At 44.4% G+C, this 16,299-nt stretch overlaps 1 protein-coding gene across 1 annotated transcript; it reads left to right on the top strand.

Annotated features, from left to right (window-relative positions):
* Positions 1-1,210: 1,210 nt before the first annotated feature.
* smyd2a (SET and MYND domain containing 2a) lies at positions 1,211-16,247 on the top strand. Its single transcript, XM_029125669.2, has 12 exons — positions 1,211-1,818; positions 2,800-2,863; positions 3,420-3,530; positions 4,704-4,764; positions 9,091-9,215; positions 10,376-10,443; positions 10,683-10,785; positions 11,406-11,516; positions 11,725-11,845; positions 12,260-12,434; positions 13,090-13,198; positions 14,001-16,247. The coding sequence occupies exons 1-12, from the start codon at positions 1,607-1,609 to the stop codon at positions 14,082-14,084; spliced, it is 1,344 nt and encodes a 447-aa protein (XP_028981502.1). The 5' UTR covers positions 1,211-1,606; the 3' UTR covers positions 14,085-16,247.
* The last annotated feature ends 52 nt before the right edge of the window (positions 16,248-16,299 follow it).

Below are 16,299 nucleotides of genomic sequence, written 5' to 3' on the forward strand. Positions count from 1 at the left end.
GATTAATACCTTCAGACACAGATGACAGACAAATCATCTCAGGCCAAGTCAGGGAGATATGATGGAATATAAAATATATTACTATAAAGGGGAGGAGATGAGAGGCAGAGGAGGAGGAAGAGAGGCAGAGGATCACTATGCCTAAACTCAATTTATCCCTAGCGTCCAACGCTGGCCCTTAACTCATATTGCCAAAATATAACATCAGTTCCAACACAATGCCTAATTCTACATTTTTTCCTAAATCCAACCCCTTAGCTGAAAATCGATTGGGAGTTCCCAGTGGGAACTGGACAAAAGATTTTACTATATTTGTACACACACAATGTACACAGGCCTCTCACGGATCAGGTTGCACTACTCCCTTTGTACTACTCTGACACTGCCTTCCTTAGTTTGATAATGGAAGTTTTCAGTTGTTACATGTTCAGCACATTGCACATTCAATTTGCCTCTTTGCACATCGTAATTGCATTTTTTTCAGTTGTTACAGACACGTCTACCACGGGGCTGCTATCTCTGCCTCCCAGTTGCACATGCTAACTTACTCTTTCAATTTGCCTCGATTGCACATCCATCTAGAATGGCATTTGTACCCGCCTCTATTTGCCTTAATTGCACATTTAATATTGCCATTTGCACTGCATTTGCCTTCATTGCAAATCTATACATTCCACTTGTAATATGCATATGCTTAATACTTCTTCTATTTGCACTTCTGGTTAGACGCTAACTGCATTTCGTTGAACTGTACTTTTACTTGTTCAATGACAATAAAGTTTAATCTAATCTCCGCCGGTAGGCCACAGACAAATAAATTATTGTCCATATCAACTCAGATATTTACAAATAAAAGGTTTCTTTTAGGTTGTGTGTGTTTTCTGTCATGTCACAACTTGCTGCTTAATACGGAAAACTACAAACGGGCAGTGCACACGCGCACTCACAATAGTAACAGATGGCTTGATTTATAATAGTACGGATACCAACCAACGACAACCACTAGGGGGAGGCGCACGACCACTTTTTGTTCATTGAATTACCTAATCTTGTTCCCAGACGCTCAGGCAAAACCGGTAACGAAGTCATCATTTCGCTCGTTCGACACAATAATTGCTGCTGATGCATTGCTATGATTTGGCCGCACGATGGAGTCATAAGCAAGTCCATGTTTATTATTAGCTCAAACTTCTGACTTTAAATATTTCGTCTGCACTACAGCCACACATCTGAACGCTTTTTCAGACAGCGGTATTAGGACCGCTCGGAATCCTACAGATCTGTCTCTGTGTCGTAGAGCTGTGACAAGCTAACTATATGATGCTAAGTTAGCTAGTTGTTGATAGCGTTGCTCTTTGGAACTGGTCATGAGATAGGGGGCAGTTAGTGTGTTTGTTTGTGTGGCTAATTCTTATTTAGCCACCTCTCTTGCCATTCACAAACACGCAACGCAGCGAGGCCCTTGGAAATAACGAACAGCTAACTCGTCTGAACATTTTATTTTTGTAAGCGGACACCTGGCCAACGTTGTCCAACTCGCTGTCTTGCTAACGTCAGTTATTTCGGGGTAGCCTTGCAAGCAGCTCGAAAAGTAGCATAGGTGGCTATGTCAAACGGACCACGATATTTAAAGATGAATGGCTTATGTATGAATGAGGGGATAGAGGGGACAGAAAGGTTTGCCAGCCCGGGAAAGGGCAGGGGACTCCGGGCTTTGAAGCACTTCGCTGTCGGAGACCTCGTGTTCGCCTGTCCTGCATATTCCTACGTGCTTACTGCAAATGAAAGAGGAGCGCACTGTGAATACTGCTTCACCAGGTATGAACATGTCTGGAGAACTGTTAGAACACGGCGCGGTTGGGTTCTAGTATAAAACTTGAGTGCTTTTTATGGTCCTGCCCACTTTGCTCCTTCACGAATAGGACAATTTACTACATAGCACTTGATATGTTGTTGTTGCCCGTTCTGCTACACTATTCTCAAACAACATTGTAGCATTAGGGTTACGTATTTGAAAGCAATGTCAATAATAGTGGTGTCATGTCATCCCCATGTGGGTTACGCGTGGCTTTTTTGAGCTGCTGCAAGCACTCGCATGTGAGCAGGCCCAGTCGTTCAGGAATTTGCTCAGCTTGTTCTGTAAATATTGAGGAGTGACACATAGACATTAGATTAACTTCTCAAGTTTCAAAGGCTTGGAAGACTGAATAATCCACCGGTAACTTTTTTACACAATTCTGTTTATTTAGTTTTGATGGTCGTAAGTGAGAATTGGGAAGGAGAGGGGGAGAGCATTGCGGGATAAGGGGGAGGAGAGAAGAGAGGGAAGAATGGGAGGTCTGAAGATGAAGAGGGGGGAGGAGAGGAGACACAAGCCAAGACTAGACAGCTGCATTGCAGGGACAGACACATTGCTCAGTGAGGCTGTGCAGATGGTTGACAGAACCTTGAGACTGCAAATGTTGTATTTGGACTGAAGCTGTAAAGGGAAAAATAACAGAGATGTAATTTTCTACATAAGAATATTTACTGAAAAGTGGTTCAATCAATCCACAACAAAAAATGTCAGGGCTTTTCTGGGAGGGGGGGGGGGGAGGAAGGGAGGCGGAGAGAGAGAGACCATTCTCTGCACAATCTGGCATTAACATGGAGATGGGCAAGAACCTATACTGAGGTGTGTTTGTTTAGGAGTAAGAGAACATTGTGTGTGTGTGTGTGTGTGTGTGTGTGTGTGTGTGTGTGTGTGTGTGTGTGTGTGTGTGTGGATAATGTTTTTCTTTCTACCCTTCTGTCTCTCAGGAAGGAAGGTCTGTCCAAATGTGGCAAATGCAAACAAGCATACTACTGTGAAGTGGACTGCCAGGTATAGTGTGCGTGCGTGTGTCTTCCAGAGAACCTGAGCCTCCTGTAAGGAAAGGTCATAATGAAATCACTCCGCTACTCGGGTGTGCTCAACAGCTCTGGGCATTCCCCTGAAACATGTCCCAAAGCTGTGTTCAGCAATCGGGTTGGAGTAAAAATGTGCAGGAGCGTAGGTCTTCAGTAACAGGGTTGGATTTGAAACCTACAGGAGGGTAGATCTCCAGGAACAATGTGTCTCTGGGTTCTGGCTGAAAGCTTCTGCTAAATGATTAGTAGCATTAGTACAGCAATCAGGATGACGTGAATCAGACAATAAATGGTATTCTTGTCGTTGTTGCCATGGTGATGTGTAATGCATTTGGCTTTCTGTTGTTTACGTGACAATGGGGGGGGGGGGGGGGGGGGCGTTATTGGGTGGGTGGGCGAGGGGTTGCACAGGCAGGTGGGTGTAACAGATGGCATTGTTCGTGAACTGATTGGGTTGTGTGTTCTCGAGTAATTATTTCATTTGTTAAATATTGTCACCGTCTCCCCCCCCCCCCCCCCGTCTGCTGTAGAAGGGAGACTGGCCCATGCACAAGCTGGAGTGTACCGCCATGTGTTCATATGGAGAGAACTGGTGTCCCTCCGAGACTGTGCGACTGGTGGCCAGGATTCTCATGAAGCAGGTCCGTGTGTGTCACCATTGTCAGGTGTCTTGGCGACTGGATGGATGATCGATCTCTAACCAGGGTCCAAAATATGTTCCGTATGAGAGATCTGTCCATATATGTAGATATATAGATGGATATAGAGATATAGGGAGAGATATGCATGCATGTATGTGTGTGTGTGTGTGTGTAATATATACAGTATCTCATAAAAGTGAGTACACCCCTCACATTTTTGTAAATATTTGATTATATCTTTTCATGTGACAACACTGAAGAAATTACACTTTGCTACAATGTAAAGTGGTGAGTGTACAGCTTGTATAACAGTGTACATTTGCTGTCACCTCAAAATAACTCAACACATTAACCATTAATGTCTAAACCGTTGGCAACAAAAGTGAGTACACCCCTAAGTTAAAATGTCCAAATTGGGCCCAATTAGCCATTTTCCCTCCCTGGTGTCATGTGACTTGCAAGGTCTCAGGTGTGAATGGGGAGCAGGTGTGTTAAATTTGATGTCATGGGTCTCACACTCCCTCAAACAGTTCAACATGACAAAGAAGTCTCTGAGGATCTGAAAAAATTAATTGTTGCTCTACATAGATAGCCTAGGCTGTAAGAAGATTGCTAAGCACGGTGGCCAAGACCATACAGCAGTTTAACAGGACAGTTCCACTCAGAACAGGCCTCGCCATGGTCCACCAATGAAGTTGAGTGCACGTACTCAGCGTCATATCCAGAGGTTGTCTTTGGGAAATAGACGTATGAGTGCTGCCAGCATTGCTGCAGAGGTTGAAGGGGTGGGGGGTCAGCCTGTCAGTGCTCAGACTAAGGACATGGATTACTGGAACCATGTCCTGTGGTCTGATGAGACCAAGATAAACTTATTTGGTTCAGATGGGGTCAAACGTGTGTGGCGGCGACCAGGTGAGGAGTACAAAGACAAATGTGTCTTGCCTACAATCATGCAAAGCTGGAGTGCTTAGCGGCGCAACTGTCGACTTGGTTTGCAGCAAGTGAAATGTGTTTCCGGCTAACGTGGTCGTGCACTGACTGGCTGTGTAAGATTCCCACATGCTGGACTCTGTTATGACCTCACCTTCATGCCTGGTGGCCTGATGTAGATCTAAAAATAGGTGCAAATACTGCTCCTCCTAAACTGCTGGGTCTTTCTTTTTCTTCCCCCAGAAGGTCACAACGGAGAGGACCCAGTCAGAGAGGCTGTTACTGCTCAGCGAGTTTGAAGCCCGTAAGTACAACTGACAGTGCCCCCCCATCCCCGTCATCAAGCTGATACACCTGGGTTAATTAGGCTAGCCCCCCCCCCATCCCTGTCATCAAGCTGATACACCTGGGTTAATTAGGCTAGCCCCCCCCCCCCCCGTCATCAAGCTGATACACCTGGGTTAACTAGGCTAGCCCCCCCCATCCCTGTCATCAAGCTGATACACCTGGGTTAATTAGGCTAGCCCCCCCCCCCGTCATCAAGCTGATACACCTGGGTTAATTAGGCTAGCCCCCCCCCATCCCCATCATCAAGCTGAAACACTTGGGTTAATTAGGCTAGCCCCCCCATCCCAGCCTGTCATCAAGCTGAAACACCTGGGTTAATTAGGCTAGCCCCCCCATCCCAGCCTGTCATCAAGCTGAAACACCTGGGTTAATTAGGCTAGCCCCCCCCCCCCATCCCAGACTGTCATCAAGCCTGGGACTGGATGATGGATGATACCACAGATTCCCTGCTTGTTCCATTGTTCATTTAGAAGTCCTCTAACTATGGTTTGTAACTGAACATTTTTTAATTTTGGCAATTTACCACATAGAAGAGTACTGCTTAGAAGTCCTGGTTGGTTGATGGGTGGTCATTAACATTCTCTTTAGTGCTGTTCAGTGAGGGAATGGTGGTTTTGGAATTGACTGAATAAGCGCAAAAACCAAAAAGACAAATCAGCACATAAAACCATCAGAAATGGGTTGTCAATGTAAAATACCCCTATGCTTTTCTAAAGGGAATTGAATAAGGGGTGGAATTAGAGCCACCAGGCCTTGGCACGGCTGTGTGACCAACAGGGCTTCTATTTTAAGACGGTCTATCGTACAGGCTCACCGTCAACTGGGGAATGAGAGGACTCGGAGACGTTCCCCAACAGGCGTGTGTTACCATGCAATATCAATGAGTTGGTTTCTTGAGTTATGATAAGGAATCAAAAATTTAGATGTTTTTGGTAATTAGTAATATTATTGACCCACATGAAAGCTCACCTTTTCTATAACAGGTTAAATGTTCCTTCAGAATAGTCTGGACTGTTGGCTGAGCTTTGTTGAAATAACACCCCTTGGGTTCTGACCCAGCCTGGAACCCAGGAGGTGCTACAGGCTGAATTCTACAAGCAGAATCAAACCGGGCTAGAACCGTTGGGTTCTTCCTATTCCCACTGCTGTGTAAATCGAAAAGGGGTGTGGTTTCATTTGCATGAAGAACTGCTAGTGCTGATTTTAACAACAGCAAACAAATCCGACATTATTGTGATACCTTGTGAAAAGAGGATGGACACACAAACACACCTACAAATGAACACATATACATCCCTGTAACCTGGGCAGCAAGTACTGGGTATGTCCCCGTGCTCAGAAGGTTTATTACTCCTGCCCATTTGCCAATCCCTCCTCATACCTGTTAGTGATCCCTGATTTTTCAACATTAAAGACTACAATACACACAAGGCAGTTCGGCAAACTAAAATAACATCAGTTGTTAAACAGCGCAACCTATTTCCTGTATCCTCAGTCCCTAAAACTTTGTAAAATACTTAAAACAATGCACACTTCTACTAACGTGTACCACATCATATCCAATTGTCATTAAAATAAGGTAATCCCTGTGCACACCTGGGCAGGTTGACTGTGTGGTGAGTCATTTGTTGGGAGCAGCGTTACATTCAGGGAATGTGGCCCTCATAAGAGTTTGGGATTTTATATTGGTTCCCTTTATTACTGCAAAAAGCCGCGGCTACTATTTCTGATGTCCAGGGGATGAGTGGAAGCCAGAGGAGGAAGATGGGAGAATCGAGGGGAAATGGAAAGAGGAGAGCAGGGGATGACAGGTGGGAGGGAGAGAGAAGAGGTTTGGAAGAGAGAGGACTGGCAGGCGTTTGTAGGACTGAAATAGAGCCAGCATGGAGGCTTTTCTCTATGTTCCTCCCTAAATGTAAAGCCGAACCGGAGCAAACATAAAGACACCTCTCACCTTCCCTCTGCAGCTGGCAGAACACGATAGCTAGGTTATTGTTCCCCTGCTCTGATATTGCTGACATCTGCATTTACGACTGTAATAGCTTTTTACCCTGAAAGAGGTAATTAGGGTATAACATACAAGCTGTGAAGCGTGTTGGCCGAAAGCCTCGGGTCCTGCAGGACATGGACGTCACGTCCCAGTGTGAAGGCTGCGCTCATGCGCAACAACACTTTGTGTTTTATTAAACTGTCTTTTATTTAAGGATAGTGATCATATGAAGCCATTCATTATAACATAGTTGTTTGAAATCATAATGATAAAAGAAATCACCCAAATGGCCCTGTCAATTAAAGGTTAATTTCCCATACCTGTGGTTTTAAATTCCAATTAGTGTCTGTGTATAAATGGTCAATGAGTTTGTGAACTCTCATGTGGATGCACTGAGCAGTCTAGATACTGAGCCATGGGGAGCAGAAAAGAATAGTCACAAGACCTGTGTCACAAGGTAATGGAACTTTATAAATATGGAAAAGGATATGAAAAGATATCCAAAGCCTTGCAAAGGCCAGTCAGTACTGTTCAATCACTTATTAAGAAGTGGATCAGGGATTTCTTGATACCAAGCTAAGGACAGTTAGACCAAGAAAGACTTCAGCCAGAAGAATTGTTCGGGATTCAAAGGAAAAACCCACAGGTAACCTCAGGAGAAATACAGGCTGATCTGTAAAAACACTGTGTGGTTGTTTCAAGGAGCACAATACGACAATACTTTAACAAAAATGAGCTGCATGGTCAAGTTGCCAGAAAGATGCCTTTACTGCACCAATTCCACAAAAAGCCTGGTAACAATATGCCCGACAAAACCTCGACACGGCTTCTGGCACACTGTAATTTGGAGTGACAAGACCAAAATAGAGCTTTATGGTCACAACCATAAGCGCTGTGTTTGGAGAGGGGTCAACAAGGCCTATAGTGAACAGAATACCATCCCCACTGAAGAACTGATGTTTTGGGGAGGGGTGGGGGGGGGGGAGCTCTAAATGCATGGGGAATCTTGTGAAAATGTATGGCAAGATGAATGCAGCATGTTTTTAGAAAATACTGGCAGACAGTTTGCACGAAGGCTGCGCATTGGACACTCTTGGACTTTCCAGCACGACAACGAACCTAAGCACAAGGCCAAGTTGACCCTCCGGTGGTTACAGCAGAAAAAGATGAAGGTTCTGGAGTGGCCATCACAGTCTCCTGACCTTAATATTATCCAGCCACTCTGGGGAAGTCTCAAACGTGCGGCTCATGCAAGATGACCAAAGACTTTGAATGTCCAAGACGAATGGGCAGCTACTGCACGCTGTCATTGATGCTAAAGGGGGCAATACATAGTATTAAAAACAAAGGGTATGCAGACTTTTGAACAGGGGTCATTTCATTTTTTTTCTTTGTTGGCATGTTTTGTTTTATGATTGTGCCATTCTGTTATGACCTACAGTTGAATGTGAATCCCATAAAAAATAAATTACAAGATGCAAAACTAGAGAAAAGTCAGTCAGGAAGGATAAGGAGAGAGCAATTGTCTGTGGCCACCACCTGCAAAGCCATTCCCTTTTTGGGGGTTGTCTTGCTTTTGCCTCTTCAGTGCACCTGTTGTCACTTTCATTTGCACCAAAACCGGTGACACTGATTCACCATCGCTTATGTTTCCTGACTGGACAGATTGATATCCCTGAGGTTTAACTGACTTGGTGTTAAACTGTGATGATTACGTGTTCCCTTAATTTTTTTTGAGTTGTTTACTCAAACAATGCTATGCAAGCCAAGAGTTTGCCTGGGTTTTGGAACAACCGTCCTGTTAGCGTCTTTATCTGGTGATTAAAGAATACAACACTGCTGTTATAATTTTTGCTTTCATTGGAAATCTTTCTGGGTTTCCAATGTTTTCACTTGACATATCCCTAGGTTTGGAAAATGATTATTTCAGGAGTGTAATCACTTACAACGGGCAATTAAAAGATTATCAAAAGGTTCAAAAAGAAACCTTAGATATAGTTTAGAATGACTCTGATGCTTTGTCACAGAATTTGGAATTAGAACAGTTGTCCCACATCTCGCAGGACCCTCCTTGCCTTAATTTAAATCTTTCTCATCTCTTGCTGACTCCTTATGGAGCTGTAGTGCCTAGAGCCCAAGGGATGTGGGTTCAGGGTAGGCTGAGTTAGGTCTGTCCTCGTTGTGTCAAACATGAAAACATCTGACTCAGTTTGTATCCTAGATGTGACCTAAAAGGGACCAATTAATATCACTCTCCTGTTGCCTTGCTTTTTTCTCTCCTCTCTTGTTCAGACCTTGATAAATTGGACAATGAGAAGAATGAGATGAACCAAACGGATATAGCAGCACTGCATCACTTCTACTCCAGACACATAGACTTCCCTGATGACCAAACTCTCACTGTGCTCTTTGGACAGGTAAGAATAGAACATTGTTTTTATAGGTCTTAAATCAGCTGTCACTAATATCTGCTGTTCACCGGTCTCACTGTGCAGTGTCAGCGCTTTGACTTCCTGCTTGCTCTAGATTGGCCATCAGCTGTTGGCATTCAAATGACAGACAGATGCAGCGTTATCTTAGGCTCCTCCCCTAATATGTACTTTCCTACTACACAGGGCCCCTTTCCCACCCTGCACATGGCCCTTTTCTTGTTTCTTTTCTTACTACTTCTCCATTCTCCATGTCTTTCCCACTCCCTCTATAACTTCCTTCTCTCCCTCCTCTACTCTTTCCCCTCCCCCGCTCTGGCCCTTTCCCCCGTCCACCTGTCTTTCTCTAGTTACCCCAGGCCGATGCCCCCAGATGCCTGTGTGACACTGAAGGCTTTTCCCTCACTCACTACAGGTCCCAAGGGATCCTACTTATAGTCTTTGGTTTCATTACATTTGTCTCCACTGAACACTTAAACAATCCTCGTCTGCCCACAGGGACTAGATAAATCTGCTCTCTCTAGATTAAATTCAAAGTGGCTTTATGGGTAAGAGAAACGTACAGCATTTTTACATGGCAGTTTGCTGAATCGTCTGTCATGCAGATCAGGGTTTGAATCTGTCTCTCAGATTATCCCAGGGGGCCTGACAACAAGTACACTGTAAGGACAGATCTACCTGCGTTGATACAGGCTCTAAAGATTCAAAAGGATAAAGACATTCGTCTGGCTCTGTGTCTCTCTCTTGTCCTCTTGGAATTAAATTCCAAGTGGCTTGATTGGCAGATAATTGTCAAATAATTTAATAAGAATTAGCAAAAGTGAGATGAACCATCACACATTGGTTTCCAGTGGATAGACATTTCATCTGTTCTGCGTTGACTAGGTACAGTGTTTTAACCATGCTTCGGTACAAATGGCAGTCGACGGGTAAAGGATGGTTAGTTTAGGGCACGGTTCATGCTCTCTCTGTTTCTGATTGAGCTGTGTTTTGGCCGGCTGGGGTCTTGGTTATTAGGCCAAGATGTATTCACTGTTGACACTTCACCTGATCATATCCTTTTATTCTCATTTTATTTCTCTGTGTCAGTAGAAGGATATTATTGAAAATATATATATAACCTTGGTAATGGTTGCTCTCTGTTTCAGGTCAACTGTAATGGTTTTACCATAGAAGACGAGGAGTTATCTCACCTTGGCTCCGCTGTCTTCCCTGAGTAAGTCAACATGGTCGATCTCTTCTAGGCCCGTTCACAGCAAAGCAACAGTCAGAGAACCCACGTTAACATGGAGGACTTGAAGACCAGGTCATTGATGTCTTTCCTCAGAGGTGGTCCTCAATCCCGGTCCTGAGCGTTGACTGTTGGAATCAGCTGTGTAGTAGCCAGGGCAACGGCAAGTTCCCTGACTCCATTGAGGAGTACTCACGTAAGGCTCCTCCTTTTTCTGCTCCCAGCGTGGCGCTGATGAACCACAGCTGCAGTCCGAATGTCATCGTCACCTACAAGGGCACCGTGGCGGAGGTCCGGGCCGTTCAGGACATCCAGCCTGGTGACGAGGTGAGACCAGCACTCTGCACCACGCCTCAGATACACACACTCCTAACTGCTGAACTCCACAGAAGTGTTCGATAGCAGCAGGGCAGGTGAAGAGGACTGTAGCAGGATGTGTAGAAACCCTGTAGGTTTGGAGCCCGTTGTGTGGGAGTGGTTGAGGACGGTTGGTGGAGAGGACAGGATGGCCACGAGACGGGGAGACCTGTGACGTGCTAGCAGAGTGTTCGTAGCGGGGTTGTGTGTTCGATGAAGGGGGTGAATTGGTCCAGTTTGGGAATGTTTGGTAGGGCAACAGCCAATTTGCTTCTTTCCAGTTCAAGATGAGCGCGAACGACCGGGAATAACGGAAGGCAAGTGGTTTCACTGCAGCAGCAGCAGTATAATGTCTAGAGAGAGTCCTTGTAATTGAGCGAGGCATCAGAGGGGATGCCCTCCCGTTCAGATTCTGTTGTGTTATCATTCAAAACGTCCGAGAATCTCACACACCCTCCCCTCTGGTGAGTTCTGGTCTGAATATCCAACCTTTCACACTGGATCTGTTCTTGACCACTCTTCCTGAGTGTGTGTGTGTGTGTGTGTGTGTGTGTGTGTGTGTGTGTGTGTGTGTGTGCGCACGTGTGCAGATCTTCAACAGTTATATTGACCTTCTCTACCCGACAGACGACAGGAATGACAGACTAAGAGAGTCCTACTTCTTCACCTGTGTGTGTGATGAATGTACCACCAGGTCTAAGGTACAGTACCGCAGTTAACAGCCAGGGTGGGTCCCACAATGACTGGCGTAAAGGTGTGGGACCCGACGCAGTAAAGACCGCAGCACTCTGTTTTAGGTGTCCTCATTGTGTCCGAGCTGGAATTCTCTTGCTTCATTTTTCACCCGAAACCCTGACGTTGTTTCTCTCTCACCCCCCCCCCCTTTCTTTTTCTTCTTTTTCATTCTAGGACGGTGCTAAGATGGAGCTTCGTAAGTTGAAATCTCCCCCCGAGCCTGAGGAGGTCAGGAAAATGGTTCGCTACGCCAGGAATGTTATTGAAGAGTTCCGTAGAGCCAAGCACTACAAGAATATCCTTCCTTCATTTCTCTTACTGTCAATCTTGTGATTTCTACGCTTCCTTTATTCCCTCCATCCACTCCTTGTCAAAATATCCCCTGTTATGTTATAACATGTCTTTCCTTCAGTCTATCTGTGACATCTTTTTTTTGTAAAGTGACTTAGGGTTACCGAAAAGCCCTCTATAAAGCCCTCTATAAAGCCCTCTATAAAGCCCTCTATAAGCGTAATGTGTTATTATCCGTAAAATCACGTGTGTTGGTTACAGGAACAAAATGCATGGTTGTTGGTCGCTTGTACTGAACTTCATAGCAAAGGTACAATGACATGTTTTCTCTGATGTAAATCAGTTCCTTATTAGAGGGTGAACATGGGGGGGTCCTTTGTCAGGCGTGTGTAGCATTGAGGCCTTGACCTACTTGCACCCCCAAGTGAGCTGCTGGAGATCTGCGAGTTGAGCCAGGAGAAGATGGGCTCCATATTTGCAGACACTAACGTGTATATGCTGCACATGATGTACCAGGCCATGGGGGTGTGTCTCTACATGCAGGACTGGGATGGAGCAGTGAGCTATGGGGAGAAGATCATACAACCTTACAGGTGACCAGTACGACCTACATACAACCTTACAGGTGATCAGTACGACCAACATACAACCTTACAGGTGACCAGTATGACCTACATACAACCTTACAGGTGATCAGTACTACCTACATACAACCTTACAGGTGACCAGTATGACCCACATACAACCTTACAGGTGACCAGTATGACCCACATACAACCTTACAGGTGACCAGTATGACCCACATACAACCTTACAGGTGATCAGTACGACCAACATACAACCTTACAGGTGACCAGTATGACCTACATACAACCTTACAGGTGATCAGTACTACCTACATACAACCTCACAGGTGACCAGTATGACCTACATACAACCTTACAGGTGATCAGTACGACCTACATACAACCTCACAGGTGACCAGTATGACCTACATATAACCTTGCAGGTGACCAGTACAACCTACATATAACTTTACAGGTGACCAGAACAAACTATATAGAACCATACAGGTGACCAGTATGACCTACATACAACCTTACAGGTGACCAGTATGCCCTACATACAACCTTACAGGTGACCAATATGTTTTTTTAATGTGAATTTTGAATTGAGGCTTTTCAAAACGCACTTTAAGTAAATAGTGTTTTGATTTGACGTGAGTTTTGGTATATCCCGTGTCTCCAGTGTTCACTACCCAGCCTATTCCCTGAACGTGGCCTCAATGTACCTGAAACTCGGCAGACTGTACCTTGGACTGGAGAGGAAGAGACAGGGAGTCAAGGCCTTAAAGAAGGTAACAGCTCATCACATAGAGAGAGACACACACACGTTTGTATGGCTATCCTCATAGGGACCAGAAAATAGAAATCTCATGCTCTCTTGCCCTAATCTTAACCTTACCCTAACCTTAACTTCAATAAAGTAACTTTTATGCCTAAACTTTACCTAGATGTAATGCCTAACCTTTACCCTAAACTTAAGCAACAACTCCTGGACCTTTAAGAAACGCCAATTCTAACTCGAAAATGAATTGTAAGTTTGACCCTAAACCCTGAGCCGGAAATTGTCTTTTGCCTCATGGGGACCGGCCAAAGGTCCCCATGAGTCCAATTGTTTCTGGTTTTACCTAAAACAGACACACACACACACCCTGTATTTTGTTTTCCTTGGTTCAGGCTAGACTAAGTCAGACTACAACTAAGTCAGGTGAGAGGCCTCAAAACTGGAACAAAATGCCTCAACCACCTGTCGCTCTCTGGAAGTTGGAGATCTTTTTTTTTCTGGGTAGTGATTTAAAGTTATTAGGCTTGAGGTAATGCAGTAAGGGTTAGTTAATTAATTGGCTGATCACGTCTGATGTCTTCAATGCTAGAACGTGTTTTCTTTCTTCAAACCATCATGGTGTACTGTGTTTAGGTAGAAATATGCTATGTAGAATTAACTATATTCTCTCTAACATGTACAACAAAATCACGTCTGCACTATTCGGAATTTCTATCTGCAAAATTCAAGAATGTTTGTCAACTCGAGTATGGAGCTGATCTAAATGCCCTGAATATTAAAGGGTGACGTGTCACTTCCTGTTTTTGTTCCAGGCGATCGCCATTATGGAAGTGGCTCATGGGAAGGATCACCACTACGTCACAGAGGTTCAGCGAGAAGTGAAAGAGCTCAAGTAAGGAGAGAAGGATGAAGCAGTGATGAGACGAAAGAGGTGGAGGGGAAGGAGTTAGCTGGAGGAGTGAGGATGAAGACGAACCCACAGGATTTTCCCCAAAAACAAAACAGAAACATGAAAACTGAAAATGGCGAGCATCTACTGGTCTCCATGTCTCTCCCTCTCTGTCTTTTCCCCTGTCTCTTCCATCACTCCTATTGGGTGTGTTGAAAGTCATCAATTCAGGTTTTTAATATCTGACAGTCAGGCCCGGTTTACCGGTCAGTGAATGCAGACGGTGTGGTTCAAATATTTCTGTTAAACAGTTGTTTTTGATGATTGGGCAGCTCTTAAGGTACCAGTGGTATGGGACCAGGCACTGTGAGGTCTGGGATCATGAGGAAGGCATGTTATGTGTTGTTATGAGATGCAACGTTGCTTTAAAGGGCAATGATACTTGGTCTTTTGTTTTTTTTTGGGGGGGGGGGGGGGGTTCCTCTCATATACAATGTAGCAATTTGACGGGACGGTGCACAAAATAATTCTACATTTGTTGTGAAAAAATTTCCAAAACGCATTATATTCTTTGCCTTGTTGGAAATCTGTTTGTCCCTTTGCCTGTTTTTTAAAAATCTGAAGTGTTGCATGTGTTCTATGGTTGGGGAATGATATGCTGTTTCTGTCTGGCCTCAAAGGAAGCAGGCTTTGGCTGGATTTCCATTTCAATCTCAAATCCAAACCAAATTCTAAATCTTTGTTTTATAAGCATGGATGAGAATTGGAATCAAAATGTTAGTGTACTTTCTGAATTGATGGGAATTTAAATGGTATTTAGGACTACCCTAAAGGGAAGTCATTTGAACTCCAGTCTTGTGAAACCCTCACTGATTCTCATTCTCTGGACTGTGTCCATTAAGTCCACTCCTGCAAAGCCAGCTGGTTCTCGTTCCGCTCCTGATTAAATAAAGATCAACGGGCTAAGTGGATCAGAAAGCATTTTAAAGTAGGAGTGCTAAATGTAGCATCAGTTTTGCTTATTTTGTCCTGGGGGGGGTTGATCCGAGATCAACACTACCTGCAATTGTTTCCATGGTGAGGATGAGGAGGGTGGATTAGGCACTCCTTCACCACCTATGTGTGTGGCCCCTGGCCTCAAAACATTCACCACACATCAGCTATCAGGAAGAAAGCGCTGAGAGAGATCTTTTGTTTGGAGCCCATGTCCAGGGGGAGGGGCTTAACAGTGCTAACACCACTCTAGTTGCTAGAAGCAACATCGCAGACACGGCTAGGAGTTTCTCTCATAACCTAAGGTCAGAGCCCTCCAGACACAGTTCTCAGCTTTGATTTATTTTAATATAGAGTTGCGGGCGAACATGGTCTTAATGTAAGGTGAAAGGTTAGTGGTAATGGATATTGTAAAAAGGAAAATACGTTATGTTGTTTACATTGATTGTGATGTTTTGAGATACGTGTTTAGTTAAAAACAGGAGGAAGCGTGGATTGGGGCAGATTGGACTGAGTGTGTTGAACTTGACCACCTCTAAACTTTAGGAGCTATCCCAGAGCTAGCACACCTGAATCAACTTATTACCTAATTAACAAACCCTTACCTGTTGAGTCAGGTGAGCTAGCTCTGGGATACATCTAATTGGTGGAATGGCTGGGGGCCCCCAGGAGAGGGTTGGCTGGGGGCCCCCAGGAGAGGGTTGGGAACCACTGATGTAGATGACCATGTCACTTAGTGATGGAAAAGAGGGTACAGCTTTTTCATTTGACCCCAGAAGATGGTCTTTCATCTGTTGAATAGAAAATCAGTGTTTTTGTAAGCACTTTTGTATGTAGCTAAAATCATTTCTGGGTGGAAGAAACATTAAGACATTGTACTGTTTCTGCACATATATTATGGAGTTTGATTTTGAAATGCAAAACCTCTATACTGTTCTTTTAACCATTAGGGTTTTGAACACATCACAGCTGACCTTGGATCTGTGCTTATTTTCTATGGCAGCTTAATCTCTCTTAGATATTTCCTGTGGTGAGTTTGATCATTACTGTTTTCATGTTGTTTCAATGTTAGTTTGGTTTTAGTGTCCCTGACATCAGGGATGGACACAACCAGTTGAATGTTTTTCTGTGACATTCAGGAGGACAACTTGTAAAAAATAAAAGACTTGGAATTCTATCGTGTTGTATTTTTTTATTCCCTGTGGTGTGGTCTACAACCATTAAAGAGC

This window comes from Esox lucius, chromosome 15, assembly GCF_011004845.1.
Source record: "Esox lucius isolate fEsoLuc1 chromosome 15, fEsoLuc1.pri, whole genome shotgun sequence".
Taxonomy (NCBI): domain Eukaryota; kingdom Metazoa; phylum Chordata; class Actinopteri; order Esociformes; family Esocidae; genus Esox; species Esox lucius.

What these genes read in the sequence shown, in the direction of transcription:
- smyd2a (XM_029125669.2), top strand. Translation starts at nt 1,607, where the DNA reads ATGTCAAACGGACCACGATATTTAAAGATGAATGGCTTATGTATGAAT. An exon ending in TGTGAATACTGCTTCACCAG is followed by an intron (nt 1,819 to 2,799) that starts GTATGAACATGT and finishes TCTGTCTCTCAG; the next exon opens with GAAGGAAGGTCTGTCCAAAT. An exon ending in TAGAGCCAAGCACTACAAGA is followed by an intron (nt 11,846 to 12,259) that starts ATATCCTTCCTT and finishes ACCTACTTGCAC; the next exon opens with CCCCAAGTGAGCTGCTGGAG.